At 38.8% G+C, this 27974-nt stretch overlaps 2 protein-coding genes across 2 annotated transcripts; both read right to left on the bottom strand.

The window, feature by feature from the left end:
* Positions 1 to 17: 17 nt before the first annotated feature.
* Positions 18 to 6311, bottom strand: LOC306863642 (PRKCA-binding protein-like). Its single transcript, XM_079407133.1, has 13 exons — positions 6136 to 6311; positions 5900 to 6007; positions 5546 to 5657; positions 4500 to 4628; positions 3780 to 3846; positions 3580 to 3669; positions 3305 to 3358; positions 3167 to 3229; positions 2783 to 2916; positions 1933 to 2025; positions 1778 to 1828; positions 932 to 1076; positions 18 to 852 (listed from the first exon to the last, which is right to left on the bottom strand). The coding sequence occupies exons 2-13, from the start codon at positions 5938 to 5940 to the stop codon at positions 605 to 607; spliced, it is 1227 nt and encodes a 408-aa protein (XP_079263259.1). The 5' UTR covers positions 5941 to 6007; positions 6136 to 6311; the 3' UTR covers positions 18 to 604.
* A 1935-nt stretch (positions 6312 to 8246) lies between these two features.
* LOC306868634 (interferon-induced very large GTPase 1-like) lies at positions 8247 to 19144 on the bottom strand (the record flags this gene model as incomplete). Its single annotated transcript, XM_079414892.1, has 6 exons — positions 19088 to 19144; positions 18363 to 18953; positions 18016 to 18210; positions 17292 to 17906; positions 13834 to 13901; positions 8247 to 13016 (listed from the first exon to the last, which is right to left on the bottom strand). Coding segments are annotated over exons 1-6 (6240 nt in total). The 5' UTR covers positions 19089 to 19144.
* Positions 19145 to 27974: the final 8830 nt, after the last annotated feature.

The raw sequence follows: 27974 nt of genomic DNA, 5'->3' as shown, positions 1-27974 counted from the left end.
AAAACACCACACATATTCCCCAAACTCAGACTTTTAATGAGAAAGACCATTAAACAAGTTTGAGTTACATTTTTACTCGCACATAGCAGGTTTCACAAGCGTTTTTCTTCATCAGACCATTTAATCTTTCTAGAACGTACATAAACCACAGTTTACACAGCTGAGCTAAATTAAATAACCCCAAACACCCAAAAAAACTAAAAACTGTCAAATGTTCAGATCACTGGAGCTTAAAGACATTCATCCAGCGTTTCAAAGGCAAAAAACTCACACAAATTGTGCAAAACACAGACAACTCAACCTCAGGTCCTGTTCGTTTGAAATGTTTTGAAACAAAGAATGCAAAGACTCCAAACAGAGAATGTTTGATTCTATTCTGAAGTATATAACATGGAAACCAGCGATTCAGTTTGTCTGAACTGTGATTTGAAAGTGGAGTTTATCAACATTTTATAATATATATAAATATGTAGTATATAATGCTTTTATTCATATTTATCAATCATCTTACATTAAACAAACTCTCTCATCTGTAGTTCTTCCGGTCACAATGAGACTTTCCCTTCAATGATTTCTTTATTATTTCATCTGATAATTCACTCACTCACTCGTCATCGACGAGTTTCTCTGCTCCGTTTTCAGTCTGTAGAGCGTCGTCCTCTCCTCTGCTCGTCTCCTCCTCCTCCTCCTCCTCCTCATATGAGAGGCTCTGCCCGCTGTAGTTGATCGTGGTTCGGGACAGATCCACCTCTATGGGGAACACGTCGGCCTCTTTCAGCACGGCGTAGCAGTCGTCGTAATAGCGCGACATCCCTGAGACGAAGCGCTGCAGCTGGAACACGATGTCCTGGACTGAAGAGAAAACAGAAAGGGTTAAACCGCTGTAAAACAGATCATGTGATGTTTTCTGATGCCTCTCAACTGAACAAACCATGTTTCTGGTCCAGCAGTTCGATTTTCTCCAGAACGTCTTTGCGCATCTTGGCGAATCGTGCGCGAGCCTCCTGTCGACAGCGCAGAATCAAGCGGTATTCGTAGTTACCGGTGCTGACGCGGTACAACGTGTCTCCTAACGCCTGAAACACACAAGTAAGCATCTCTCATTAGTAGTTGTTTTTTTTTTTACATTTCCAGTGTTTGCTCATTTTCACATAATTAACAGTAATATATATATATATAGCAAAACATAGCTTTAGTTAGTATACAACAATATTAATTTGCATTTATGTATAGAAGGATCATAATTATTTAAAATAATCTGGCACACTGGCAAAATTATCAAAAAAAATAAATACTGCACATCTTACAGTGCATTTGAATGACTTAATATTTATATTTAAAATAAATCAGTATGCATACATGCATGGTCATTTGTTTATAAGAACAGACAGAACATTTATTTATTTTTTAATTTCCACAAATTTATCAGTAATATCAAATTTGTGTATCTTTCACTTTGGCATCAGTTAGCAATAATGTAGAAAAAAAAACACACGAATGCATATTAAATTGTAAATCTAAAACTGTAGGATGCATTTTAATGTCTCTATAGCAGCATTTTTGACATTTAAAAATATTCCTGATCAGTGTGAAGGACTGTTTCAGGGTCAAAGTGCAGCACTGAACTGGATCCTCCACCTCCAAAGCACTCATTACAATCAGTAAACAGGTTAAGGAGGTTTCAATAGTAACAACGCATTAAGAGTCAAATGATCAAGGGCTGATCAGTTTGACTATTGGTTAGTTAATGATGAGCGGAGAAATTGAGTGAACTTACGATACAGCTGTACTCTTCATCATCCATCTCCTTCACCTTCAGACAGTACGACTGAATAAACAAACACACATCAATAAACATCAACAATGCCTCTGTTAATGTAACATCTCAATTCAATAGTCAATGATGAGTGGATCTTCCGGCTGTTCTCATACCAAGTACTCAAACTTGACGTCCAGGTATTTGCGGATGGTGAGTTTGGTGTCAGGAATGGCTTTGTGCAGATACGTGTTCAGATCATGCAGCATCTGACAGACAAACAGACAGCATTACTATGATTACATTTGTCTCGTTAAATGATGTTTACACAAGGTTTCACTGTGTTTTCAACTGTTCTCCACCTTAAATTATGTTTCAGTTACTCTATATTCTATACATTGTATAGATCAGGGATTTATGGACGTTTTTCATCAGCTGAACCCCTTAGAGATAAAATAATTATTTTAAAGTGTGAATTTAACAATACTGTTAAGTGAGTGAAATACATACAAATTCGTATGTTTACTGCTTTTTGACATCCGTTAATGGTCACACAATATGCAGTTAAACATAACGTTTTTAGTAAATGTTTTTAATTGCTTATTGTAATGTTTTTAATTTACTATTAGTTGTTTCCCGTCATATTAGTGCAGTCAAACGATTAATTTCTAAATCGCTTTTAAATAAATGTTTTTGTTTACATAATATATGCATGTTTGCTGTGTGCATATATAAATACACAGTATATATTTTCAAAATATTGACATTTACAAGTATACATTTCTATTAAATATAAATACATTTAATAAACAAACAACTTATTTTTCTTAAACATACATGTATGTGTGTGCATTAATAAATATACATAGTACACGCACACATATGTAAACAAAAACATTCATTTTGGATGCGATTAATCGCTTGACAGCACTACATCATATATTGTATTTCTGCATGTCACAGTTACTCTACATTACAGTTAATCTCATTGTAAGAACACAAGCTCGCTCGGATCTGCTCTCTTACGGGTTTGATGGTCTTCAGCAGCTGGATGCCAAACTTCTCCATGTTTCGATGAGCTTCAGCAAACTTCACGAAGGCTTCGCTGGCGGCGGCCTGCGGCTCACGGACACCGATGATGGAAAACACGTCACCAAACGCTGAGAGAGAAAAACAAACATTTTATCACACAGCTGATGATTTTATGGAGTGTTTTGTTGGTCAGAGTTAGCATCACTTCTACTAAATGGCCTAATGTTGTTAGTGTGTGTGTGTAACTAGACACATTTTGAGAATCTGATGTTTTTACCAGAAAACAAACCAGTTTTTTGTCAATAAAATGATCGTTCAGGAGGAGAAACTGTTTATAGCAGCTTATAACGAATCATATGATGAACAAATCTACTGTACCTCTGTGAGTCTGCGAGAGCTCATAGAAAGCTCTTAACAGTCTCTTCGTGTGCTCCATCAGTCCTAAACACACACAAACACTCCAGATTAAACTCTCTCAGTCACTGCTTTAATGCAGTAACGGTATGAAAGAGTCACCTTTATAAAGTTCAGCGGTTTTCTCCAGCTCCTCCAGCCTCTTCACCAGACCATCTACAACACACAAACACACACATGCTTGATTCCTCATGTCATGCTCACATGCACCTGTCCATACTCTCAATGGAGTTTCTCATTACTGCAATAATGATTCATAATTTAGATTGTACAGTATTTATGAGTCTGCTACTGTAGTAGTTTGTTGTAGCGTCTTTAATTTGTGCCGAAACAAGTGTTGTATTGCATTAGTGACGAAGCCCTGGGAATGATCTGACCGTTGCACAGAATGGCCCTGCTGAGTCCCAGAGCGTCTGCGGTCCCTGAACTCATGTTCTCCACCAGACGATGCTTCACCTTCTTCAGCACTGACACACACACACACACACACACACACACGTGAGCTACTTCATCAGAGAGAAACACACTTCTGCATCCATTAAAACATGTAAAGCTAGCGCAGTTTGGTAGTTTTTACCGATATCCAGAGATTTGCCCTGCTTCGGGTCGGCCTGCAGTTTATTATACTGGATCACAACGTCACCCTGCAGATCACAAACACATCCATACATACAAACAAACTCTTCAGTTACAAAACAATAACCAATAACCAGTCTAGATCATGTGATTTCTACACAAACATTATCAAAGTGGTGCATCTGAGACAAGATATTATTCACTTTGATGATATATCGGTCAGATATACAGATAATGTCGCTCTTGTGATGTTTGACTTCAGTTCAGACTGTTATATGAAATTATTCATATTATACAGTATATGGACCTAAAAGATACACAAATGCAGTTAAGCATTGTACTTTGAGCTTTCCTTTTCATTTATAAGTGTCAAATTTCAGTCAATCAAGTTGACAAAATTGCAGCTTTAAGTGAATCAAAATGTACAAATTATAATAGCTTCAACTACATCACAACTAAATCTGAAGAAATTTCCAATGATTGAACTGATATCGACTGATAACTTCATGTAACACTGTCATGTGTCAATAATCACTTAAAATATCATGTCATATAAGAGCTGTCATCTGCGATTATAAACTATTCTATCATCCAGCTCTAAACTGCTCACTGTGACTATAAAAGACATTCAGATATCAGAAACAGTAACATTACTAAACCAGTGACACTTGCTGTAGGAATAAAACTGGCGTGACTTGCGTTGGTGCTTTAACTGTTGTACCTGCACTGCCTGGATCATCTTGGCCACCTCTACTTTAGTCTTTCCTTTCACTGGTTTGCCGCTGACTCCTGTGATCTCATCGCCGGCGGCCAGAGTCCCGTCCAGAGTGGCCGGGGTGTTATCAAACACCTGAACACACACAAATCACCTCGAATGAGCTTCAGTTAATAAAAAGAGTAGCTAATAGATAGATTGAAGCCTTTCCAGAGCACTATAACCTGGAAACTGGACACTGGGTATCATTCACTAAATATAGGGTGACCATACGTCCTCTTTTCCCCAGACTTGGACCCCAAAAAAATGCATCCGGCCGGTTTTCTTGAATTTCCGACCATTACTGCCTGCTCCCGCAGTCATTCTAATATTGAATATAATTTTTGCTCATCATCAGAGAGCTGCTATCAATAAAGTATGCAGAGTATTTAAATCGCTTCGAATGCAGCTCGTGTTGGACGCAGGGTTACCAAGTCTGCATGGTTTGCACAAAATTGGGTCGATTTTAAACTGTTGTCTAAAGGTTTGAAATATTGCATGAACTAAATTTGACTGAAATGCTTGTATTGAAACCTTTTGCATTCTACCTATGATAAAACTGTGGTAGATGTTACGTTTTGGGAAGGATGACCACTGGTAGGAAGCCTTTTAGCTGTGTTTATGAAGAATCTGCATAACAGTGACTGTACAATATGTACTTTAGGTATGGAAATTACAATTTTGAGTTTTGATATTTGGGATATGGTCATTGCGATACTTTGGGGACTACTTTAACCCCCCCTCAAACCCAACAAGTGCAACCCACCCCCGTCTGCATCCTACCCCCACTGTCCTCTTTTTTGTAAACTAAATTATGGTCACCCTACTAAATATGCACATTTTCAAGGTTCACAATCCTTCAGGAACTTTCCTACTGGAATGCAGCCTAAATGTAAATTAAAAACACTTCTGGCCTTATGAACACAATAAGACTCTATAGCTTCTAAAACACACAATCGTCATTGAATGTGACGCAGTGATTAAGAGGATGAAGATGTATGTGAACGTTTGACCTGTACGATGTAGAGACAGGGACAGAACTGAGCTCCGCCTCCAATACTGATCCCAATCAGGTTCTGTGGGTCTTTCTTCAGAGTCACTGTCCCAGGAACTGTGGGAATCCCACTGGACACAAATACAGCACAATATCCCACACATGACTGACAGTGAAGTCACACAATGATTTATTAATGTTCTGCTTGAAATGATTGCTTGCTCTGCATTCTTTCTGTTAGATTCAAGTTATTTCTATTGCATTTACACACTATTTTATAACATGCAATGCCATGCAAACATGTTTAAGTGTGATTAACACAGGATGTGACATCATGTAAACATACAGTTGGTTATTGATGGGTAATACTCACAGTTTGTCCTCCTCCAGCTCATAGTCCATATCTGTGAACATTATCAGCTCTGATCGTGTTTAATGTGGATCAAACTCTCTTCAGTCATTCAGATGCTGAACTATATTACTGAAATACAGAACCAACTTTACATAAGCTGTACTAACATCATACTCACTTTTAAAGCTGCTCGTTATTATTAATATGATATAGCGACAGGTGTTTATGCAGGTGAATAACGCAGGTGTGTCTCTTACCGTGCTGCTGACGAATAGCTGAAGTATAAAGATGCTGCTAACATGTGAACATATTATAATAATGTTTTAGAGTTGTTTTATTAGGATAATTGGATAAACATTGAGCTGCTGCATCTGAACAGGAGTCTACAGGATGTGTTCTTCTTCTGGTGTCGTTTATTGTGGGTTGATAAGCCAGTTTATGGTGTATTACCGCCACCATCTGGACTGGAGAGTGACGCATGCAGGATCCAGCTTGATCCAACAACAACCTCCTTTGGTATAGATTTTTCCTTCTCAATCTTATATTTTAGATGAAAATCAACTTGAGGTGAATATTTGGTATTACGACGGGGGGACTAACTGAATTTCAGTAATACCCAGATTCATAGCATCTTTATTTGCTGTCCAACCAAAACTTCTGATGCTATCATTCCCATATTCCCAGCACTCTTTTAGTATTTCCTTGACTGGATGTATCTCTGTATGCCCTTTTATATTAATCCAATAATTCACTGTTAATTTCAATTCATGTATACTTATTGGCAATTCTCCTACCTCCACCTGCATTGCTGATATAGGAGAGGATCTCTAAATTTCTTTCACATTAACTGTATGTTACATGCAGGGTGTTGGGAGTAACTTGTCACTGTAATACTGTGTCCTAATCAAACACAATGCAGTACAGTTCCAGTGACAAGCAATTTGTCTGTCTTTATGATCAAATCAATCACAAAACACAGCAATCAGAAAAGTGTGGGGGTGGGAGTTTCTTTGCAAAATATCTTAGACTCAAAAATAAATCGAGGTCATCCATATTCACATTAATATGCAAATGAATACAAATGACGCATTTTATAATTATTCAAAACACACTCAGTGGTAATCCACAGTTTCTTGTTTCCTGAGGTAAATGATCTATTATCACTTTTATTAAAACCAAAACCAAACAAAATGATTTTCAAACATTACTCAAAACACACCAGGGACAGTTTACTTGTTCTTGTTCCTTTTTTTATGGAAAACAAAAAACAATTAAGATCCATCTTACTTTCATTATGGCCATTAAAGTCACACAAAATTATTTTCAACCTCAAATTATACCATCCCATAAATATAAACCATCCCAAAAATAGAATCTTACATACCTCGTGCAAATATAAACGAATACTTTGGTGTCAATGTAAAAAATGTTAACATATGAAATGAAAATAAATGTCTTAAGCCCTATTCGGACAGTAATTGTTTCTCATGTGGACATCTGTAAAAATAAATGTACATGACACTTCAGTGAGAAAACTCATTCAGATGGCAATTTAAGTGAGTTCTGCAATCAGGAATGTGCTGCTCAATAAAACTGCTTGGTTTATATTTTTATGTATAGAACTGTATATAATACACATTTTTCTCACATAAAATTGTATTGCATACCTGTTGCTGCCATAATAATGACCCATTTCAAATGTTTACGTGCTTTTCTTCTTTTTTGCTCTTAAAAGCTCACCGTGGTGGAGCAGTTATGAAATATTGTTCTTGTAAATACTTTCCTGCATGCTAGAAATAAATATGCATGCAAATTTCAAAGAAGTGCAACAGTTACTGCAATTAAATTACCGCACAACCTTGGTTTTTGTCAAAACAAAAGTAGGTGATTCGGGCTGGGATTTGTATGTGGGTGGTGGGAGAAAAACACAGATATTCCGGATTCAGAGAGCAATAAAATAACAGACTAACCCCTGTAAATGTTGAAAATAGCTTACATCCCCATGAGAAACAATTACCAATTACGTATCGGGCTTTAAATTAAAATACAGTTTCATTAACACTGAACATGAATATACTCTCATAAAACATGTAAATGATCTTAATTAAACCATTAACTTTGGCAGCCCTAAAATACTAAATATAAATGAAAAAATAACAACTAAAACTAGTGGACACTAAATCATTAAACAGCGAAAACAAAACTAAATATATAACAGCTTTTATGTTGTTTTGTTCATCTATAGTCTTAACCTATGGAACAGTTTAACAGATACTTTTCTTATCCTAATAAAAGTAATTAAATTAGACAAATTCAAAAAGACAAAGACCTAAAATAAACTTCAAGCTCAAAATTTCAACTGTAATAATTAATTGTATTTATCCAAACTCTCAAAAGCATCTTGTTTTGAGTATGCTCTCCATTCACAAGGAATCTCACCACTCCCCTCAAATCTATTATTGTAGTGCTTTTCCAGATCTTTCTGGAATCGGCACACAAACCACTTCCAGTAGGGCAGTACAGAGAGATCAGGGGTGATGCTCCACTTTGCATAAACTTCTCCTGCTCTCCTGTATTCTGCCCAGGGGATTTTATCATCTGAGTCATTGGGATAAAAATACAGATTGCTGTTAGCTACTGCTGATGTGCAGATATGAGTAGACAAGTTAGATGTATTTCTGTAATGTATCCCATTCAGACCAATACTACGATGAAACTGAACACTGTGATCCTCATCGTGGTTTTCTATGGTGTTGGTGCAGATGGCCTTACAGAATGGACACTGAACCCAACAGCACTGACAGAAGTGATCAATCAGAATCTCATCTGGCCTGAATTTATAGTCCAGATTCACTGGAAATGTCTCGGTGTTAAATCTACTGTTGATTTCAAACATTATAACAGTAATTTCCTCTCTTATGACATCTTCTAGGAGGCTGAAATTATCAACATCATCATGTTTGACTCCACTGAGGTCTTTTTCAGAGAAGATCAGCTCATCTGAGAGCTGCTGTGTGAAACTCTTCAACCACAAACCAACATCTCCTCTGTTCATTTGAACATGTTCAGTAGATTCACGTGCTGCTTTCATGATCTTCTGCTGTAAGAGTTTAATGTTCTCCTTCATCTTGGGTAAAACACTGACACTGAATTTATCAGTGATGTATATTCTGACTTCATCTCTGATGAAACTCTTGAAGTGATCTCTGGGATTATGAATGTAGTTCATGTATTTGTCAAAATCCTCCTCTTCTGCCAGTGTCTTCAGAATGTGCTTCTCCAGATTTGATCTGTTTCCATTCAGTGATTCACAGTTTGATCTCATTTCATCTGTCAGATCTCTGGCAGTCTTCTTATAGACACTCTGCTCAATGGGCTCTTTAAGTTTCTGACAGATGATCTTGCCAAAAATTGCAGCTGATGTTGCTCCGTGACAGTATGTCTGGAAAATACTATAATACTCTTCTCTTTTCTTCTCGACATACATAATAGGATCATTGGCTTCCCTGAACAGTCTGTGTTGTTCAGTGATCATCTTGTTTGCTCTTTTACAGATGGAAAGAACCAAATCCATAGAGAATTGATTCTTGAACACATATTTCACTGGTCCTTCCTGATATTGTTTTACTTTATTAATGATGTGATCTGTGAGTTGTTGAATGCAGCTAATGTTGTAGCCCATCTTTGAGATGTTAAATGACTGAATCATGTTGTCTGTCTGCTGAACAACATCTCGAACTAATACTCTTATTTGGGCTTCATCTACTGGAGACATATATCCAAATGTTCTTCTAACTGTTCTGTAACCATCCTTTACACTCTCTGTAATTCCTTTTTTTGTGGACTTTTTGAAAACAACATATTCTGAATAACTTGACACAGTAAAAATATTGTTGTACTCACTACCCTCTTTCCAGTGGTCTGTAGGGAGACATCCTTCATAGATGTCACTGAGGAGGAGTTTCATATCCCTCAATGCATCAATGTGTTTGACTGAATGAGTGTCTCTCATGATCCTCTTCATACTCTGTTCCCAGAACACATCAAACTCTTTCTGCAGTGTTTCTTCATCTTTTGGTTTGTATTTCATTTTTAGGGCAAGTTCTTTGCTCTTTTCATAGAGAGTATTTTCATGATGTGTACTCTGAGCATCAATTTCTTTCTTCAGATCTCGCTGCTGAAGAATCTCATTTAATTTCCTTGTTGTCCCTCTCAAAATATTTTCTTCAACATCTTTGATTTTATTTTCAAATGATGTTTTCCACTGAATCAGTATATTTGCATCCGTGTCCTTCTCGAAGAACTCTGACATTGATTTTTTCACTTCTTCACTTGCCTTCTTCAGTTCTCTCTGAAGATCAGTTTCCTCAACTTCATCAATTGTTTCGTTTTCAATTTTGTTGTGTAGTTTGTTCTCAGTTTCTAGCATGGCACTGCGAAGACTCCAGGACCATTTGCTGTATTTGGTCTCCAGTTTCCTGTAGGCTGAAATCTCCAGAGAATTTCTGAAGCTGAACACGAATCGTTCATTCAGTAAAGCCTCCCAGAGATCTTTAATGCGGTCTTTTAAATCTACTAACATCATTTCATCTGATTTTGAGGCATGAGACATAATAGTTTTTTTTAGTTCTTGAATGTTCTCGCAGTAGTTTGGGTTTGGAGGAGCCATGGGTGGGTTTCCCTCCCAGATATGAGCAAAATACTTCACATCATTCTGTACATCAAATGTAATGACATCACTGAAATGTTCTGCATCATAGACTTCATCTTCAGCAGCAAGTTTTGTCATCTCATCCAGAGTCTGCTGAAGTCGTCTTCTTCCCTCCATGTTTTTTTCTCCGACTGAGACATCTGAAACGTTCTGATGCACAAACACACATCTGGGATTCAGTCTGACCTTCTTCATCCTCATGAAGGCCTGAACAACAATCTGAAGAATGTCCTGCATCTCAGCAGGATTTTCTCCAAAGATGTTGATCAAGGTTAAATTTCCAATAGCAACAGCAAATGTGGCCAATTCATTGTCATGATGTCTTGACAATCTTCCCAATTCTAGAGCACGAAGTCCCTCACTATCAATAACCAGGATATAGTCAAAGTTCATCTGTGTTTTCATTTCATCTGACACTCTGACCAGCTGCATGAAAGCTCCTCTGGTGCACCTGCCAGCACTGACGGCAAACTGGAGTCCAAACATGGCATTCAGCATAGTGGATTTCCCAGTGCTCTGAAGCCCTAAAACTGACAGCACAAAGACTCGCTGGTCTCCCAGTTTCTGGATGAGTTGATCTAGAACAGCAGAGATCCAGATCACAGGAACATGAGCAGCATCTCCATCCATCAGCTCCAGTGGAAATCCAGAGACCATCATCTCTGCTGCAAGACTCGGGAGAGATGAGAAGTGAAACTGCAAGTCTTTCTTGTTCTTCTTCACAGATGAACATGATTCATAGATCTGACCGATCTCCCTCATGATGTGCTCCAAACCAAAGGTTGCAGCTTGAAGTTCCTCAGATATTCTCTCAAGTTCTTCTTGTTCAGCTTTTATTTCTTCATATTCATCTTGTTTTTCTTTCAGTTTTAAAACTGTTAACCACTTTTCATTACATTTGTTATGTAGAGCAGAAAGATCAGCTGATGTGTATTCATCCAAGAGGATTCTGAGCCATTTAAGGAAAAACGTCTTGTGCTCAGCATGTGAGCTCATTTCTTTAATGAAGAGCTTCATAAAATCACTGATTTCACATTCATGCTGCTGTTGACGTATTTTCAGAATTGCTGAGTGTTTTTTACTTATTTCCATTTCTGTCTCATCTGCTCGAGGTCGATGTAGTTCTTTGTTCTTCTGACACCACTGATGCCACAGTTTCCCCTGATGAGGCAGAAATGATTCTTTGATTTCTCTCAGCTCTTTCTTGTCCAGTAAACTCATCATCTGCTGTGCTGCTTCTCTTCCTCTCCTGCAGTCATCATCATCTTCCTCATCTACTCTGATGTCTGAGTGTTTAGTCACATCTTCAAGTCTGAAAGTGGAAGATGATTCTGAAAGACAATCTTTTATAGCTTTTCTGAGTTCATCTGAAACAGCTGGCTGACATCTGTCTTTCAAACCAACTTTATATTTTCTCTTTTGCATCAGTGTGAGAACTGATTCATCCTCAGTAAGAAGACAAATGAGTGGCTTTCTATTCCTGTACAGATTTTGTATCTTTGCTGCATGTTTGGCATCCTTGTCCAGTCGTGGTAGAAGAACAACATTGACTGAGGCCATTTCAGTGAGGATCTGCAGCTGTTTCTCATGGTCTCCTGCATCACCGTGTAGATTACAGAAAGCAACACAGTCAGTGAATTTATCCGTGTTTTTCCCAGAGGGGCAGAACCAGGCGATCTCCACCACTCCATCCATCAGGACTCTGGTTCTGCTGCTGCCTGGGCAGTTCCTGTGGAAGAATGTGTTGTGTTTCTCATTGATCAGACTGTTCATCAGCTGAGACTTGGATGAAGACACAGAGCCAAACCTGAAGAAAAACACCATTGGAGTTTCTGCCTTATAGATTGGCTGTGCTTGACTGATGACTTCATTGTTTTTGTTTCTCATCTTCCAGCTCTTGTTGATTTGTCTGAATGTCCAGAGAGGAAACTCAATCTGTTGTGTGAATGGATCAGGAACAAGCAGAGGCAGAGCGTACTGACACTGGGACAGTTTAGTCACCATCAGCTGCTTCAGGAAACCATCAGCACAATGAAACACGGCCATCTGAACATCCATCGGGTGAACAGGGTCAGATTGGCTTGTTCCTTTATTTGTCAAATACACTGCTTTGAATATATCACCACTGTCTTCATATAAGTCAGTATCTCTTTGTTGTGTTTGATCCTGTTCATTGGCCTTATTAATATAAATGTATCTTGCTCTGTAGTTCAACATCAATAGTTTTTGTATAAAAGTCTGCATCAGCTCTTCTTCAGCACAAGACTCATGGGACTGTAATGAATGTGCAGTAAATTGAAGAACATCTGCAGCTCTCAAGTTACAGTGGCTGGCTTTAAGATGAAGTCTACCAAAGAGATACTCTATTGTTTTAAATTCTTCTCCTTTGTCTAGTTCAGGTCTTGTTTCTTCTATTGAAACCAATCTCTGTAAAAGAAACATAATTAATTAGTAGAATAATTAATAAGAGGTTTTTCTAGCCCATTTCCATTGCTCAAGGATACTTTACAGCATAGATACAATAATAAAAAAGATAACACCAACAGAGTAGACAATAATGACAAACAAAAGTGGAGAAGTAGAAAATTACTAAATAAAGAGACAATTTAGACAGGATTGCACACATCAGCGAACAATCATGTACAAAGAAATACTGAACACGACTTAATAGTAGATGCATTTCTATTACGGAGTTGTACAAAAAGTTTGCATAATGTTGAAAAAAAAAAAAAAAAAAAAAAACAGCACAGGTGACGGTGCAAGGACCTCTGGTGAATTAGACAAGATTTCCAGAGACTGATACTCTTACAACAGGAAGATTAGGTCATACTGTACGAGACATAAAGATGAAGCGCTGTCGGCCGCTTCAGAGTTCCTGCTGCCTGTGCAAATGCAGCCAGGAAAACGGCCCGAGGAGGAAATTGATTCTCTATGGAACCACCACGCTGGCTAGTTCCTAGAACTACACGGTGCAAAAGCCCCTAATAATGTATGATAATGCACACACTCAGAGCTGCACAACACAGTGAAGCATGTCTGTGGGGTTGGAGTTAAACTCTGGAAAGTTGCACACCAGGAGCAGGATTGAACATCCAAAATGTTCAAAAACAAATAAAACGTGATAAAGAAACACTTAATGCTATAATCTAACTCTTGCATCCTAAATAAATTAAACATGTAAAGAGTCTTATTTTGACATGGTGCACCTACTGTATTATATAGTTACCCTTTAGCCAGCACATACCTTGTGTGTTCCTCTGGTTGCTCTTGCAGTTGTGTGCTTAGGGCTCTCTATCTTGATTGTGGTTTTATCTTTTGAAACAAAAGAAACAGTGGAAAATAGTATTCAATTATCTGATTTGGTAATTACTGTGTTTGAATCCCTGCGGTACAGTTCTTATTGGAGTCAAAAATAAATAAAGTTTAAATAGAAATTTGCACTGCATTCTCTAGTGGACACTATGGGGAACCAAATGCCTACCATGCCGAAGAGGATGCCTGCCTAACTGGGGTGAACCATGGTTCCCTAAGAGGGAACGAGTCTATGCATCCTCTAGCGAAGGCTTTCTCAACCCTGGTCCTCGAGGGCCACTGTTCTGTAAATTTGAGCTCCAACCCTAATCAAACACACCTGAACCAGCTAATTAAGCTGTTCAGGATTACTAGTAAACTACAGGCAGGTGACTTTGATCAAGGTTGGAGCAAAACTCTGCAGGACAGTGGCCCTCCAGGACCAGGGTTGAGAACCCCTGCTCTGGCGGACACTGTGGGGGAATGCTGCCAGTACGACCGGTGTCTGAAGCACATGTGAAAAAACTTCAATCCTATTGGCCCACGTGGCCTGTGACATCATAGCCCACCTACACAAAATAGTATGCAGTTTACTAGAGGTTCTGACAAAATGTTAATTGCTGCAGTCTGTTCCAGTCAGTCTCACGAATGCATCATACCTGGCACATCCACTCTCTCTTAAGCCAGAAATTGCCACACTCTGCACGATTTTCGACTGTCCCAGATGAAAGACTGGCTTCGTGAAACAATTGTGGCAATTTCTGTGATCGTGGCTCCTAATCTGTTGTCTACATTGAGAGACCACAGAAATCGCCACAACTGTTTCACGATGCCAATCTTTCATCTGGGACAGTCGAAAATCGTGTAGTGTGTCTCAGGCTTTAGAAGTTGAAGGCATTCCAGCCAAGTGTTCACACATCCCACGAGAATAGGGACAGTGCAAACGTTAGCTTTCCCACTAAGCGCATTCAATTTCTTCGAAAACTGAACGAGCACACTCCTCACTCATGCACAAAACGCATCAATCATACATGTCCTCAGGTCCTCAAACAGAGTCTAACTGAAGTGTTTTGCAGAGTGTTTCCTAATAACATTATCCTTCACATGTACACAAACGAACAAAAGAAGTTGATGTTCTGTATTGGAGGCACTCTCTTATACTTTCGGGTGCTCTGCTAATGTTGTCATGGGGTGTCACTGGATTCTTTTCACATGTGCTTCAGACATGCGTCACTGATGGCATATCTCATAGTGTCCACTAGAGGATGCAGTGCGAGTTCCCAATAAAAGGGAACTGCAACTAGTGGTTTTTAGTAGCTTGACAGTAGTGAGCGTTAAACAGTCCAGCGTGAAACAACTTCCACAACTAAGTAGTGGAGGAGTGTCACAATACTCTACATGACTAGTTTTGTATTGAATCTGCAGCAATGCCTGCAGCAAATGAGTCTGAAAACTGTGAACATATCCAGTTTATCTTTACATGTAAACATTTGGCAGACACCTCTATCCAAAGGGACTTATACTGCACTTAATCTACAGTATGTATTTTATCAGTTCATGCATTCTCTTGGAACTGACCACATGACCTTGGGTTTCTGGGTTGAATCTCTCATATAACTGCTCTGCTGAAACTAGGCAAATATTGCCATATACAGAGGCTGCTTCTGAGGTCTTCACTTAGTTCAAAACTCACCTCACCAGGGCAATCATACTATCCAGATCCACATACTGCGTCTATAGAAAATCATTATACCCCTTTGAAATAGTTACTTTTTTTGTAATACAGCCTGAAATCAAACCCCATTCCAAATAACTTTTCCAGCATTATTTACAATTTTGATCTTACAACATCAAACCAATGAAAAAACAACAACAACAACAGTTAATAACAACAGGGTTGGACAAGTCATCAGTCCCTTGATTTAATACTTCATAGAGCCACCTTTTGCTTTAATTACACCCATCAGTCTCTTTGGATATGTCAGTACTAGCTTTGCACACCTTGATTGGGGAATATTTGCCCATTCTTTCTTGCAGAATTGCTCAAGTTCAGTCAAATTCTGTGATGAGTAGCAATGGACTGCTCTTTTCAAATCCATCCACAGATTTGTGATTGGATTTAAGTCAGGGCTCTGACTTTCCCACTCAAGGACATTCACCTTCTTATCCTTAAGCCACTTCATTGTTGTTTTGGCAGTATGTTTAGGGTCATTGTCATGTTGGAAGGTGAATCACCTGACAATCTTCAGCTGTCTTGCAGAGGGAGGCAGGTTTTCCTCAAGACTTTGGATGCACTTGGCAGCAACCATTTTCCCTTCAATCCTACCAATTGCCCAGTCCCAGCTGAAGAGAAACATCCCCACAATATAATGCTGCTGCCACCACGCTTCTCAATAGGTATGGTGTGTTTTGTGTGGTGTGCTGTGTTTGCTTTTCGCCAAACATAGCGCTTGGAGTTCAGTTCAAAAAGGCCCATTTTGGTCTCATCAGACAATAGCACCTTTTGTCAGAAGGTATCAGACTCTTCCAAATGTGTTTTTGCATAGCGCAAATGAGAAAGACTTCTTTTGTGCCACCCTGCCATACAGGGCAACTGTGTGTAAAGCTTGCAGATAGTTTTCACATGCACAGACTGACCAGACCCAGCCATAAAGCCTTGTAAATCCTTCAAAGTTGCCTTTGGCCTCCTGGTAGCTGTCCTCCTGGCTCTGTCATCCACTTTGGACAAATGGCCTGATCTAAGCAATGTGCTGGTGGTGCTGTACGCTTTCCACTTCGTAATGATGCTCTGAACAGTTTTTGCAGCCTTCTCCTAACTTTTGTCTTACTACAACTTTATCCCAGAGGTCTTTTGAAAGCACTTTCCCAACCATGGTGAATTCTTTGCTGTACCATGCACTACTAACAATGGAATCTTCGAGAAACAGCTTGTTTTATTCTGAAGTAATCAACACCACTACTATTGATGTCAGGTGGGGCAATAAGCCTGGGGTTTAATCTGGAAGTTGATTGCTTGCACCTGAGCAAGTTTATAATGGTATACTCTAACGGGCTGATCCCTTTACCAAACCAGGCATTTCACTGATTATTTTAATTAATTTTTTTACATGATATTTTTACTTTAAAGATGAGGGTTATAATGTGTACATGCAGCTCAAAAAAAGTTAGACTTAATTTATTTTCCAGGGTGTAATGTGACAAAAGATAAAGGTTTTCACAGGGTATGATGACTTTCTATAGGCACTGTATGTCTTTTGTTAATTAAGTGAATGATTCATCATCGGTGCTATTTTTGTTTGTAATGGCACATCAGCTATATTTAAATGATAATATTAAGAGTAAAATAAGGCCTACATAGAAACACAAATACACTAAACAGGTGAAATATCAGGAAACATACTTTTTTCTTACCAATTTCATCTTTATTCTTTTGGAAGATGTTTTGCCTTTTTAACACTGTGTTGTAAATGTCGGCAGTGTAGCGCTGCTGTTCATTCTCCTTAATCAGTTGCTCAATCTTGTTCATCAATTCACTCATCTCTGATTGGTTGTTCATCATCTTGTTGCAGGTCTGATGTCTTCCTCCACATTTCTCCAGCAACTGCTCTAGAACAGTTTTGCTCTCTAGATCATCTATTATAGTATCACGCTCTTCTTCTGTCTCGTAGGTGAATAGAAATATCACAAACTGAAGAACTTCGTCTCCAAACACACTCTGAAGCCATTCAAAACCCATCTTATCAGCATCTGTTAACTGGCCCAGTTGCACAACAAAGATGAAGGCATGAATCTCGTTTTCATTCAATAGTTGATCGATGAGATGATGCACAGAGTCAGTTTCATGTAAATTAGTCATGTTTATTACTGACACGTGACGTTCTGCTATCTTCCTCTGTGCAGGAACGATTCTGGATGTTTTTACAGTTTTAAAGGGTTTTTCTTTCCCAAGTAGAATGTTTTCAGGTTCAAACTGGACAAATGCAGAGTTTCCAAAGAGTGCAACAGTCAGTGGTGACTCTGTATGGCCTAAAGTATACAAATTATATTAAACTCCTCAGGGTGTGATCTTTTTTCAATATCTTTTTGTATTGTACCCATTTTTATTAGAAACTACATCACATATTTTCAAACTCACCAATGAGACGACCCACAGAGTCAGTTTCATGTAAACCAGTCATTTTTATCGCTGACATGTGGCATTCTGCTATTTCCCTCTGTACAGGAACGATCATGGAGGTTTCTACAGGTTTAGAAAATCCAGGTGGATTTTTTTCAGGTTCAGTTTGGATGGATGCAGAGTTTCCAAAGAGTGCAACAGTCGGTGGCGACTCTGTATGGCATTAAAGTAAATAACTGTTTTTGAACTCCACAGTAAAAGATCACAAGGATGCACAATCATGAAGTGTGTGATTGTTGCTTTCAATATATTTTTGTATTTTACCTGTACTTATTAGAAACTATATCAAATATTTTAATACTCACCTACTTCTGTAACCTGTTGTTCCATGGAATTCTCTGAACCTTCTAAACTTGCAAATTCATCACAAACCAGATAGCGTCTACTGTTCATTTGTGAAAAATTCTCTATTTTCTCTCTAAGATCAGCAGAAGAGCTGTTTTTAAGTTGGTAATGTCTGTTTGAACATTTTTTAATAATTTCCTTTATAACGTCATTGACTTTAGTCGGCTTACTGTCTGGTTCTTGTGTGGTGAGCACCATGGTGTGTTCATAAACCATGTCAGAGAAAGAGCGCAGCACCTTTTCTACATGCTCTTGATCTTCTCTTGAACACTGATCATTTTTGAGGACCAGAATGATCACGTGAGGTCCTGGATCAGATTGATACATACACTCATTCACTGCCACTGCGATCTGATGATCTGAGAGATGCGGCTGGAGCAGGTGAGGAACATTGATGACTGTCTTGTGCATTCTTCTTTCTCTCTGCACTTGATCTTGAGGAGCTTCACTGTTAAACATTGCTCTACCTAATATGAAGTTTCCCACTCTGCAGTTTTCTAACAAACTCTTGCCCAGCAAAACAATCCTCAAATCACCCACTGAAGCAGACACTGTAATAATAAAAAAATTAAAACAGTACAGGAAAATTAAGTCTACACACTGTTCAGAGTTTCAGAATCAGAACGAACTGTATTTACCAAGTGTGTGCGAACGACAAATTCCAAAGTTTAATTAAAAAACTTACTAATGAGAGGTCTCTCCTTGCTTTGGCTTCTTCCGTGTGAAGTCTACACAACTTCTGCTGAAGAGCAAAAAGCATTACAACAAAGCTTTGAACAGACTGAAACTGTTGTATACTGCACTGTATACAAAAGTGCAAAATTCAAACAGTAATGCTATGCATTGTGTAGGGAAATTACCAAAATAAATAAATGAAAAAATAAATAATGTGCATATTCCAATTACAAGTACTATTTTATGGATTATATGCAGTGGTGTATTGCTACTTCGTTACAGTACTTACGTATTTTTTTGGGAGTATCTGTTCTTTACTTAAGTTTTTATATTTCAGCCAACTTTTACTTTTACTCCACTACATTTCCCCGAAGCGTATTCGTTACTTACTACAAAATAGTCAGAAGTCAGAAGAACATGGACTTCAGGAAAGCAGGATTGCTGAATCAGTGGTCTGGCACTTGCAAGTTAGACTCCTAAAAACCATGTGCAAACAAGTGTGTGCACAATCGCGGATGATTCATTTTCCACTCAAGTCGAGTCGGAGGTGTGCGATATACAGTATATCTTCTGCAATAATATGGTAAGTGTTGTTGTAATGATGTGCGATCTGACATAATCAAGTAGGTTATATCACCAAATCACACACAGAGTGCACGCACTTGATTAATTCTATTAAAACTCAAAATTCCATGCATTCTAAATTGTAGAGAGCAAAACTGCTTCTGTATGATTTTTATGTTTATATAATTTAATATAGTTAAGTTAATCTATATCACACAAAGAGTACTGCTTTTCTGCAGATATCAACATAATAACACATTTAATAATTATTTTACACAAGTTCAGTAAAGCAAGAAGTGACTTACATTTTAGACATAATATTGCTTGTTTTTGCTCGATTTTGCCAACGGAAATAGCTGCAAACAAAGATAACAGCACTGTTTTGCATCTCTGAGCAATAGACAGTGTTTACTTATTGAATGAATCAGCTTTTTGAATGAATCAGTTGAATCTCAATGAATCTGCGACTGTTAAAGAGTTAAAACCGAACACAGTCTTGCTACTCTAGTTGTGTATATATATATATATATATATATATATATATATATATATATATATAATTTATTTGCTTCTTTTCCATTTCGCATTTACTTGTACTTTTACTTTCAATACTTAAGTACGTTTAAGATTAAAATAATACTTTTCGTACTTAAGTACAATAAATATGACAAAGGGGGAGACCGGTCTGAGCATCAGTAACTCAGTGGTTGTTTGTGCTAGATCTCTCAAACTTTGATATATCATAGCCACATTTATCTACTACAAATAAAACTCACTTGGACGTGTACTGCATAATCAGAAATGATGTGAGTTAATGTCAAAAATAAAGAGGTCCGTTGTTACAACCTACCCCTCTACTGGGGCGAGTTGTAACACAGGCTGGGGATGGATGTAACAGTGTGAAGTAATTTGGGCACTAGGCAAAAAATTATTGTATTGAAAAATATTGGTTTCTTTCCTGAAAATCAGTTTTTTGGTCATAAAATCTACAATGTTGCTCACATTCACATGCCACTTCTTCTGTACCATTAAAAATGTGAGTGGAGTGTATGATATTGATGACATGACCACAGCTCTTTTAGGGGCTGTGTAGGGTCTCCCCTACTTTTGGGGGTGGAGATCCCCTGGCTTTTCAATAAAACTATAATACTTAGAAACATGAAAACGAAAATGAAAAAAGATTTGATTGCTGTATTAAATTTAGACCTGCTCATGTTACATCGTATTTTATTTTTACGGGTACGTACAGTGTTGCTCATCATAACCAATTACACACCATTCTGTTGAGTTTAGGAATGCAGTGGCCAATCAGAGGCGGTAAGATTAGTCATCGCTGAATTTTGTTCACACTGAAACTTGAGAATTACCTCATCGTAAGCAACAAAAGTGCAGATGTACCTACGATAAAAGTACTGACTGTGCTCATTTAGAGTGCCTTCTTTCACTGCATGATTCATTCTGAAAAAATGCATTTAGAATGCTCCCAGAAATAAAGACATGGGGGCAGAAAATGTGTATATTTAAATCATTTCATATAATTAATCAATATCACACGAAGAGTGCCGTTTTTTTTCAAAATCACAAATGTGATATTGATTTTATTCAACAGTTCAATAAACAAGAAGTTGATATTAATAGACTTGAAAATGGTTCCAAACAAAGCCACAGCGCTGTTTTGCGTCTCTGAGCAACATATGACGGTGTTTCGTTCCTGAATGAATCAACCGTTTAAATGATTCGGTTCAGTCGCAACGACTCCCTTCTTAACAGTGTAAAGGGTAACATGTAATTTAAGGGAAACAATGATTTTATAGGGAATTTGAACAGACTCACTGTTTTACGGCTTATCACTGAGGCGGCAGCGATTGACTGAACGAGCCGTATAACAGCAACTCTGCACTGGATATTAAAATCCAAAAATATAGTGAAAACACTATTTAATAGCACAGTAACAAGATCGGCAGATTAAGACATTAACTTGTAAGCACACAACACAAGATACTTCTCTTTTCAATATAAATATGACTTTATTTGATAAATCTAAGACATGTAAACATCTAACACATGAACACAAGCATTTACACATTCACACGTTGCAGAAAGAGAGAAAGTAAGCAGAGAATGAGTTTAAGAGAATGGAAATGTGATATCCCAAGTTTACAGCAATATATGCTATTGCATAGACCTGAACAACCATCGATCACTTAATTAACCCTTGCATTGAGTTTCTCAATGAGGCTAAAATTTGTATTAAATGCACCAGATCAGTAAAAATCTGGAAGTTACTTGCTTGCGTTGCGTAAAGGGATTCCCTTTTGTCGTCGTTGTTGCAGAAAGGGGGTTTCCCAAGGTTGCTGATTGGCTGTGGTCGTTTGTAGTGATGTCTTGGGAAGCCAATCGTTGGGTGTTGGCTGGAGATGGTTTCAGTTGCTAGTTGAAGTTTGAAGCGAGTGCAGTTGAACTGGACTTTGCGGCAAACTTAATTTTTGAAAACTAAACTCAACGGAAAGAAAAGAAACTAAAGTAAAACAATAAAATGAGGTGACGAGACTAGGTGCTTTTTCTTCTCATCGTTAAGTAGCAGCTGGCATGTAGGACAGAGCACGCTCAAAGAGCGCTAAAAAAAACTGCGTCAAAACGCGGTGGTAAAAGTTGAAGCAAAAGAGAAGAGAGAGATTTGATGGTGTCCTGGGTTTTTAAACTCTGCTTTCGGACCCGTATATAAATAAAGGTGACTTGACTTGACTTGACTCTCTCTCACACACACACAGCTTCACATACATGCTCAGGGTAAGTACTGTAATCCTACTGTATGTGTACAGTATATACATTGAGTACTGCTATTCAGTTGGCTCGTTTGGGGCAAAATTTGTTTTTAGTTTTTATACATTTGTATTTTTAAATACATAAATCTTTTTATTTTATTAGAATGAATTTGTCTTTCATCAGATTTACCAGATGTTGTAATTTGTATTTATGCTGGTCAATTATGAACAATAGGAAAAATTTAACTGCTAGCAAAAACTTGGGTGCTGAAAATATTTGAGTTGCTTCTCCCCTTTGAGTGACTCTTCCTCTTTGTGTGTCCCCTCCCCTAATCTCACTCCAAACTTTTGCTATATCTTGAGAGCCCTGTCTATATAGTGCAGGGGCGCCGCTACGGATTCTGGGCCCCCTGGACAGCATATTCACTCAGGCCCTCCTTCGGTCGGTGGGGGGGGGGGTTGGTGTGGCTAGGGTCCCAAATTAGCCCGTGTCCGAGAGCTTGACAGAATTACCAGCCCGAGTCCGACCCGAGTCTGTCTTTTTTCCCCCTTCTCCCAAATCAGATTATACTGTTTCAGCAATTAAAATAGTTCAGTTTTGTATGTAATGGCAAAGTGATTATATTTCGTTTCGATTTTTTATTAAGTTTATTTAGAAAAACGTTTGGAGCATTTTTTTGTTCGTTAAATACGTTTTTTTTCTTTCTTAAAGTAACGACTAAGTGGCCAGCGGCAGACCGGCAGGCTGATCATAGCTTATGTTTGATCAATTTAGCCTTCTCAAATCATCATGACTTGCCTAAAATAAAATCTATAGATATACTAAAACAGTTCAAGCATATAACAATGTTTAAACGTTAAACCTAGATAAATGTGCACTGCATCAGTAGTTTGTGAGGAGAGTGGAAGCTAAAGCGCAGGACATGGAGGCACCAGCTCAATCAATTACAATTTTTTCAATGGAAACAACTTGCGCCGTAATTTTTGCTCATAAGAGTAAGAGTAATACATCATTCGTAACTTTAAAGGGTCTACTTTTATATGTGTGCACTCACAATATCAACAAAACTTTTTATAAAATAAAGAAAACAATGATGCGCTTTCTGCCCATCTCGTCTTGAACAGGAGCGCTTCACAAAAATGAACCGAAAGTCAGCGAATACATGCCTCACAGACATGATAAATATATCTATAGAAAGCTTTAAATGACTACTTAACGAAATAAATCAAATCGAAAACAAAAAATCCGTGAAGATGCACTTCTCTCTAAAGGCGCGTCTAATGAGTACATGGCTAATCAGGATCGACACAGACACTAGTTTATTACTATTTCCCCCCCGCACATTCATGCTATTCTTTGCAGCAAGCTTCAGCCTATTGCATGTATTTGAACGCAGAGCTGACGGCATTCTCTGCTGCTGCGGGACACTAAACACCGTCGAGTCGCTCTTGACAGTCGCGGCATGGTCTCGTGTTGTTTCCACCAGCGCGGCAATTTTTTTTCATCACTAATTGATGGATGTCTAAAATACAGGTCCTTTTCAAAAAATTTGCATATTGTGATAAAAACGCAGCACAACGAGAAGAGGTGACCGGACCCTGAGGAAGATTGTGGAGAAGGACTGATTCCAGACCTTGGGGGACCTGCGGAAGCAGTGGACTGAGTCTGGAGTAGAAACATCCAGAGCCACCGTGTACAGGCGTGTGCAGGAAATGGGCTACAGGTGCCGCATTCCCCAGGTCAAGCCACTTTTGAACCAGAAACAGCGGCAGAAGCGCCTGACCTGGGCTACAGAGAAGCAGCACTGGACTGTTGCTCAGTGGTCCAAAGTACTTTTTTCGGATGAAAACAAATTTTGCATGTTATTCGGAAATCAAGGTGCCAGAGTCTGGAGGAAGACTGGGGAGAGGGAAATGCCAAAATGCCTGAAGTCCAGTGTCAAGTACCCACAGTCAGTGATGCTGGTGTTGGTCCACTGTGTTTTATCAAGGGCAGGGTCAATGCAGCTAGCTATCAGGAGATTTTGTAGCACTTCATGCTTCCATCTGCTGAAAAGCTTTATGGAGATGAAGATTTCATTTTTCAGCACGACCTGGCACCTGCTCACAGTGCCAAAACCACTGGTAAATGGTTTACTGACCATGGTATTACTGTGCTCAATTGGCCTGCCAACTCTCCTGACCTGAACCCCATAGAGAATCTGTGGGATATTGTGAAGAGAAAGTTGAGAGACGCAAGACCCAACACTCTGGATGAGCTTAAGGCCGCTATCGAATCATCCTGGGCCTCCATAACACCTCAGCAGTGCCACAGGCTGATTGCCTCCATGCAACGCCGCATTGAAGCAGTCATTTCTGCAAAAGGATTCCCGACCAAGTATTGAGTGCATAACTGAACATAATTATTTGAAGGTTGACTTTTTTTGTATTAAAAACACTTTTCTTTTATTGGTCGGATGAAATATGCTAATTTTTTGAGATAGGAATTTTGGGTTTTCATGAGCTGTATGCCAAAATCATCAATATTAAAACAATAAAAGGCTTGAACTACTTCAGTTGTGTTGTAATGAATCTAAAATATATGAAAGTCTAATGTTTATCAGTACATTACAGAAAATAATGAACTTTATCACAATATGCAAATTTTTTTAAAAGGACCTGTATAAAAATAAGGAGAAGCCTAAAACAGGCCCGAGGCCCGGCCCCCGTCTGAACTATGACTTGAAAATTGGCCCGAAGCCCGGCCCTAGGAATGTAAAAAAGTCGGGCCGGGCTGAAATGCAGGGCTCTAGCGTTCCCCTCGGTATAAATCATGTTTCCCCCTCGGGGGGCCCCCCCTCCCTTCATCTGGCCCTTAGAATCGTCCTAACTTTACCCCCCCAAAAAAAAAAAATTAAAAAAGTTTTATTTAAGTTTTGAATAGTAAAGACCATGTGTCCTAGACGGCCATCGGGACAAGACCACAGGAACCAGATGAGTCCTTTGCACAATCTGACTCTGGTGCAGCCTAGATTTAAACTACTGATTTTGTCTGGCCAGAGGAGAATGACACTATTTTAACACACCGTTTCCCTGTCTAAATACTGTAAAGCTGATATAAAGCCACCCAGCTTTATATCAAGCTGATGTAAAGTAGGGCTGTCGCGATAACCGCAATATCGCAATACCGTGCTATTTGATGAGCATAACCGCACAGGAATGCAACAACGGCAGCAACCGCAATATTTCCGAGTTTTCTTTTTCATAAGGTCACGCCCCTCGTTTTACACTTCGTGCATGTTTACTGAATATTAGTAATGATAACAATGTGTACCATGCTGATTTGTACAGAGGCTCAGTGAATTTGCACTTTACAAGCCTAAACAGACAGCAAATGAGAGAGAGATCGACTGATCGTTTGTGATTTCCTGTGTCTGTCCTTCAGGCCCAGTCATGTATATTTGTGAAAACAGGTTGTCATGTCCAAGGAAAGCAAAATCTGTCTTAATTAGCATCGATGCATTGCTGGTCAGCTGAGCCTTTAAAAGTGGGCTCAAAGTTAAAATGATTTCATTACATCTCTCTTTGAATGAATCAGCGTTTTTGAACGTGTAGTTGAATGAACGGTTTAAAGACTCACTCAAAGACAGACTCTTCCCAGACAGCAAGCAGTGTTGGCCCAGATCCGGCCCACATCTGGCCCGCATTTGACAATTGACTCCACCATAGTGAATTGATTTGACTTTGGCTACTTTGCTCCCCTCTGCGAAAATGCATTGTAAAATCATTTGACGCTTTCCAAGGCAGAAGATACACTGGATTGTTTGCCAAATCTACAAACCCGATTCCAAAAAAGTTGGGACACTGTACAAATTGTGAATAAAACCAGAATGCAATGATGTGGAAGTTTCAAATTTCAATATTTTATTCAGAATACAACATAGATGACATATCAAATGTTTAAACTGAGAAAATGTATAATTTTAAGGGAAAAATAAGTTTATTTTAAATTTCATGGCATCAACACATCTCAAAAAAGTTGGGACAAGGCCATGTTTACCACTGTGTGGCATCCCCTCTTCTTTTTATAACAGTCTGCAAACGTCTGGGGACTGAGGAGACAAGTTGCTCAAGTTTAAGAATAGGAATGTTGTCCCATTCTTGTCTAATACAGGCTTCTAGTTGCTCAACTGTCTTAGGTCTTCTTTGTCGCATCTTCCTCTTTATGATGCGCCAAATGTTTTCTATGGGTGAAAGATCTGGACTGTAGGCTGGCCATTTCAGTACCCGGATCCTCCTTCTACGCAGCCATGATGTTGTAATTGATGCAGTATGTGGTCTGACATTGTCATGTTGGAAAATGCAAGGTCTTCCCTGAAAGAGACAATGTCTGGATGGGAACATATGTTGTTCTAGAACTTGGAAATACCTTTCAGCATTGATGGTGCCTTTCCAGATGTGTAAGCTGCCCATGCCACACGCACTCATGCAACCCCATACCATCAGAGATGCAGGCTTCTGAACTGAGCGCTGATAACAACTTGGGTTGTCCTTGTCCTCTTTAGTCCGGATGACATGGCGTCCCAATTTTCCAAAAAGAACTTCAAATTTTGATTCGTCTGACCACAGAACAGTTTTCCACTTTGCCACAGTCCATTTTAAATAAGCCTTGGCCCAGAGAAAATGCCTGCGCTTCTGGATAATGTTTAGATATGGCTTCTTTTTTGACCTGATAGAGTTTTAGCCGGCAACGGCGAATGGCACGGTGGATTGTGTTCACCGACAATGTTTTCTGGAAGTATTCCTGAGCCCATGTTGTGATTTCCATTACAGTAGCATTCCTGTATGTGATGCAGTGCCGTCTAAGGGCCCGAAGATCACGGGCATCCAGTATGGTTTTCCGGCCTTGACCCTTACGCACAGAGATTGTTCCAGATTCTCTGAATCTTTGGATGATATTATGCACTGTAGATGATGATAACTTCAAACTCTTTGCAATTTTTCTCTGAGAAACTCCTTTCTGATATTGCTCCACTATTTTTTGCCGCAGCATTGGGGGAATTGGTGATCCTCTTGCCATCTAGACTTCTGAGAGACACTGCCACTCTGAGAGGCTCATTTTATACCCAATCATGTTGCCAATTGACCTAATAAATTGCAAATTGGTCTTCCAGCTTTTCTTTATATGTACATTTAACTTTTCCGGCCTCTTATTGCTACCTGTCCCAACTTTTTTGGAATGTGTAGCTCTCATGAAATCCAAAATGAGCCAATATTTGGCATGACATTTCAAAATGTCTCACTTTCAACATTTGATATGTTATCTATATTCTATTGTGAATAAAATATAAGTTTATGAGATTTGTAAATTATTGCATTCCTTTTTTATTCGTAATTTGTACAGTGTCCCAACTTTTTTGGAATCGGGTTTGTATTTGAATATGTTATTATTATGAAGAAAACAGATCCTAGACAAGGAGTTATGGGCAGCTTTTCCATCTAAACTAAAGTTCGGCAGTCCCCCTCAGTCCAGAGGGGGGGAGGCACAGGGATGTCCCCCTCTAGTGCCAGGCCTGCCGAAAACCAGTT

The sequence above is a fragment of the Barbus barbus genome (assembly GCF_936440315.1).
Source record: "Barbus barbus genome assembly, chromosome: 4".
NCBI lineage: Eukaryota > Metazoa > Chordata > Actinopteri > Cypriniformes > Cyprinidae > Barbus > Barbus barbus.
This window is presented reverse-complemented; position numbering and strand designations above follow the sequence as displayed.